Source organism: Helobdella robusta, assembly GCF_000326865.2.
Source record: "Helobdella robusta unplaced genomic scaffold HELROscaffold_1, whole genome shotgun sequence".
Lineage (NCBI taxonomy): Eukaryota > Metazoa > Annelida > Clitellata > Rhynchobdellida > Glossiphoniidae > Helobdella > Helobdella robusta.
Window position 1 is genome coordinate 12,088,334 of NW_008703570.1, and position 4,769 is coordinate 12,093,102.

Consider the following 4,769-nt stretch of genomic DNA (forward strand, 5'->3'; position numbering starts at 1 on the left):
ATTTGTTGTTCTGTTGATGTTGTTGAAATTTTGTTGTTGCTCTTGTGAATGTTTTCTTCGTTTGTAATAATGAACTTTTGTGAAGGGTTGTTCTTCTGGCTGTTGTTGTTGTTGTTGATAATGTTGTTGTTGTTGATAATGTTGCTGTTGTTGATAATGTTGTTGTTGTTGATGTTGTGAATGTTTTATTTTTTTATGAAAATTTTTCATTATGAAAGGCGGTTCTTCTGGCTGATGTTGTTGATGTTGTTGTTGATGTTGTTGCAGTTGCTGATGTTGTTGCAACTGTTGCTTTTGTTGTTGATGATGATGATGTTGCTGTCGATAATTTGGTAATTGCTGTTGTGAATGTTTTCTTAGACTGTAATAATATTTCATTTCGACGGGCGCTTCTTCTGACTGTTGTTGATGTTGATGATGTTGTTGCTGCTGCTGTTGTTGCTGCTGTAGTTGATGTTGATGATGTTGTTGTTGCTGCTGCTGTAGTTGATGTTGTTGTTGTTGCTGCAGTTGATGCTGTTGTTGCTGCTGTAGTTGATGTTGATGTTGTTGTTGTTGCTGCTGTAGTTGATGTTGTTGTTGTTGCTGCAGTTGATGCTGTTGGTGCTGCTGTAGTTGATGTTGTTGTTGTTGCTGCTGTAGTTGATGTTGTTGTTGTTGCTGCAGTTGATGCTGTTGTTGCTGCTGTAGTTGATGTTGATGTTGTTGTTGTTGCTGCTGTTGTTGTTGCTGCTGCTGCTGCATTATCGGTTGTAATATTTGCTGTAATACTTGATTTATTTGTTCTGCTCGTTGTCGTCGTTTCAGGCGTTGTTGTTGTTCTTTTACTCGGTAGGACAGGCGCATAAATTCATCCACGTCCATTGAGATTTTCATCAACTGCTCACGTGGGAGTTGTGGCTGTTGTTTAATTTTCTGAACCAGTTCTTCAACTTTTTTGTCAAATTCTATTTGCTCGTCTGTCAGTTCGCCTACTGCTTCATCACCGTATTCATCACTTCTTCCCTCAAAGCTTCCCAACAGCTGCAGGTTTGCTTCCATCGCCAGATAGTGTTGTTGCGGTTGTGGTTGTTGCGGTTGTGGTTGTTGCGGTTGTGGTTGTTGCGGTTGTGGTTGTTGCGGTTGTTGTTGGAGACGGCTGGCATTATTATTATTGTTATCGTCTTCATCATCATCATTGTCGTTATCGTCTTCGTCGTCATCTTCTTCATTCTGATCGTCGCCATCCTCATCATCACCACCATAGTTATCATTATTATTGTTATTGTTGTTATTATTATTGTTATTGTTGTTGTTGTTATTATTATTTTCATAGTTACTGCCATCATCATTATCGTCATTTCTGTTGTTGTTGTTGTTGTTGTTACTATTATTATCATTACCATCATCATTACCCTTGCTATCACTATTGTTATTATTATTGTTGTTGTTGTTGGTAGTAGTAGTAGCAGCAGCAGTAGTAGTAGCATGACGACTAGTATCAGAAGTAGTATCATTAGCATTCTTAATTTGAGAAAAAATAATGCAGTTATCATCATCATCGTCGTCGTCGTCATCATCATCATTAAAAGGATTGTCGTCGTCATCATTATCGCCTTGCAAAATGACAACAGAGTAGTTGATATCTTCTATTGCATCATCATCATCATCATCCTTCCAGGTTTTTCTGCCCTTGTAGTTGTAGTAGTAACAGAAGTAGTTGTGGCCGTTGAGGGTGATGTGGTTAGTGTCGACGAAGCAAGTAACGCTACCGTCGTCACCACCAGCAGCGTTCTGTGTAGCTGACGTTTTCTCATACTTTTCATCATCTGTACTATATTTCTTTTTTCCAAAGTTATTGGGTTGTGTGTCGACATCTGGAGGTCCTGTTGTATCCATTCTATTGATGATATCGTTGAGGATGTTGTGAGCCATTGTGTAGTGAACCTTACCATTGTAAAGTTTGTCGTTTGTCGTGTGGCCAGCCTCACCAGCCTCTTCAGGTTGAGTTTTATCAACTTTTGTTGAATAATTTTTCGTGATTCGCATTTTCATCGCGGCTGAATTTCTTTTTTTGATGTTGAGATAAAGGGCATGAGAGTGCAACATTTTATTATTCACCTCGTCGTATATCGGGCCGGTTGTTTTGATGCTTTTGATTTCTGTATATAATGATGGTGGTGACTGTGCTAGGGATGGCGACGATGACAAAGAAAACCATGATAGAGATGGCTTTTTGGTTTTGTTACTTCTGGTAGGAGTGGTAGCAAAGCGGACAGAAGCGTTAGTTTTTCGGCTGCAAAAGCCATTACTACCGACAAAACTAATACTTCTGCTATCGGTATATTTGATACTTCTTCTACCACTATTGTTTCTGATGCCGCCAGTTCCATTACCACCGTAGCCACCATTACAATTACCACTGCTAATTTGAAGTCTCTTCAGTTTAGTGGCTGTTGCACCAGAGCAGAAATACTCAGTACCATCGTCTGTCTCCATCTTGGCCTACCTTGCGAATTTCAGAAGAAAAAAATAATCACTTTTCATTTAAAAATAAACTTGAATTAAAATTATTTATTTTATATTTTGGTCAGGTTTGCGTCGTGTTTGGTTGCAGCGCGCTGTTGTTTGGTTTTTTAAGAAAATGAATTGAAAAATTGAAACTCTTCAACTTCCAAAAAAATTTAATTACGTCAAATTGTTGCTGAATTAAAATGGCAAAATTAATAAAAACTGGTCTTTAGTTTAAACGCCGAAATGAAATTGCAACATGTTTTTCCACTTTGTTTTCCTGAAGGTTCTACAGAAAAAAATTTAAAAATTAAAAATTGTCCAACGGTAAACTCTGGCTTATGAAAAAAAGTAGAAAAAAAGAAGCAAATAGAACCACGACTTCAACTTACTTTGAATTAATAAAAGTTAATAGTAGTTTATTAAAGTTACTTCAAATAAAACCCGATAAAACTTGATTAAAATTCATAAAATCACCAATTGTTTGCTATACTTGAATGTTGAAACTCCAACACCAAGCCCATATTTGCGCTATTTAAGCTGAACGCAAAGCGTATAACTCTATCTCAGTTTTGCATTAACACGCTATAATAATAATAATATAATTCACTAAGCTGAATTGTATCTTAAAGAAAATTTGGTTGATGTTTGCCAAAAGTTCTGTAGAAATTATTTCACTAAATACAGCGTGAACTTCTAGCGAACATTTTTTAAGATGTGGTGTTTTTGGAAAGGTAAGGGCATGACGCACGTAAAGTATTATTTTAAGAGGTCAATATGATTTTTTATTTTATTAAACAATTTCAAAAAAATAATATCAGTTTGAAAAGAAGTAAAGAGCAAAATAAAGTACAAAAATATGCAAACATTCAAAGAAACCCATCGCTGACAAGCAGCACACACACACGCACTCACGCATGCACCTACAAACACACCTGTAGGGTTTTACCTGTAGTGATTATTATTGTTGTTGATATTGTTGTTGTTATCATTTTTGTCGTTTGTTATTGTTGTTGTTTTTATTGCTTGTTCGTTTCGAGCCATTGTTATGTTATGGGGCGTCCTGCCAACTTCACTCACTCACACACACACACACACACACACAAACACACACACACAAACACACACACACACATACACACACAAACACACACACAAACACACACACAAACACACACAAACACACACACAAACACACACACAAACACACACAAACACACACAAGTGCCTATGTGTGAGTGTTTGTGCGTGTGTGTGTATGTACGTGTGCACTGCAAACAAGTATATAACGCAAGTGGGTCTGTGTGTGTGTGTGTGTGTATGTGTGTGTGTGTGTGTGTGTGTGTGATTCATTTACGTGCCTAGGTTTTCGTGTTCGCGCGTGCGTGAATGTTGTCGTCTGTGTTTTTTGTGTGCGTGTGTATGCTGCTGCCCCATATTATCGATTCATCGCATGTTTAAATATTTGATAGAACAAAACACACGAACCTGTATGAAGGTGAAGGTCTAACCACGTACACACGCGCATTTTCACATACACACGCACGTTTCCATATTCACACACGCACACACTTCAAAAACAAGAGCGGGAAAATAAGTGTACTTCAATCAACAAATCTACAAATACTTAATTACACAAAAATTCGCAATCAGTATTGTATGTGACATGGGATTATATCTCGTTGCACATATAAGGCACATTAAACACACGTAAATATTTAATTAGATGCACGAGTGAACGTACGTACATGCACACACACACGCACACGTACACACACGCACACGTACACACACACAGACATGCGCGTTTATTGACGACCGCGCAAACACGAGTGAACAGAACACAGAACAATAACAACTCTCTGTCCTCTGTTTGCTGTCGATATTCGTGACGATGACGGTGGCCTTGATGATGATGATGATGTTGCTGATGATGATTATGATGATAATGTTGATGATGATGATGATAATGTTGTTGCTGATGATGATGTTGCTGCTGCTGATGATGATGATAATGTTGTTGCTGATGACAACAATGACGACCACCCAGACGGTCGTCATTGATGATGATGATGATGTTGATGATGATGATGATGATGATGGGGATGATGATGACAAACTTAATAACAAATTCTGATGACAATCTTGATAGTGTATAAGACGACGACGATGATGAGAAAGATTAAGACAACCATGATGATGATGATGATGATGATGATGATGGTGATGGTGATGATGGTGGTAACGATGAAGACGATATAAAAAAACTGAAGATGATA

General features: G+C 37.7%; 1 protein-coding gene across 1 annotated transcript; it reads right to left on the minus strand.

Annotated features, from left to right (window-relative positions):
* Positions 1 to 209: 209 nt before the first annotated feature.
* Positions 210 to 2,988, minus strand: HELRODRAFT_188096 (hypothetical protein; the record flags this gene model as incomplete). Its single annotated transcript, XM_009011540.1, has 3 exons — positions 2,883 to 2,988; positions 401 to 2,488; positions 210 to 318 (listed from the first exon to the last, which is right to left on the minus strand). The coding sequence occupies exons 2-3, from the start codon at positions 2,476 to 2,478 to the stop codon at positions 210 to 212; spliced, it is 2,187 nt and encodes a 728-aa protein (XP_009009788.1). The 5' UTR covers positions 2,479 to 2,488; positions 2,883 to 2,988.
* Between the last annotated feature and the right edge of the window lie 1,781 nt (positions 2,989 to 4,769).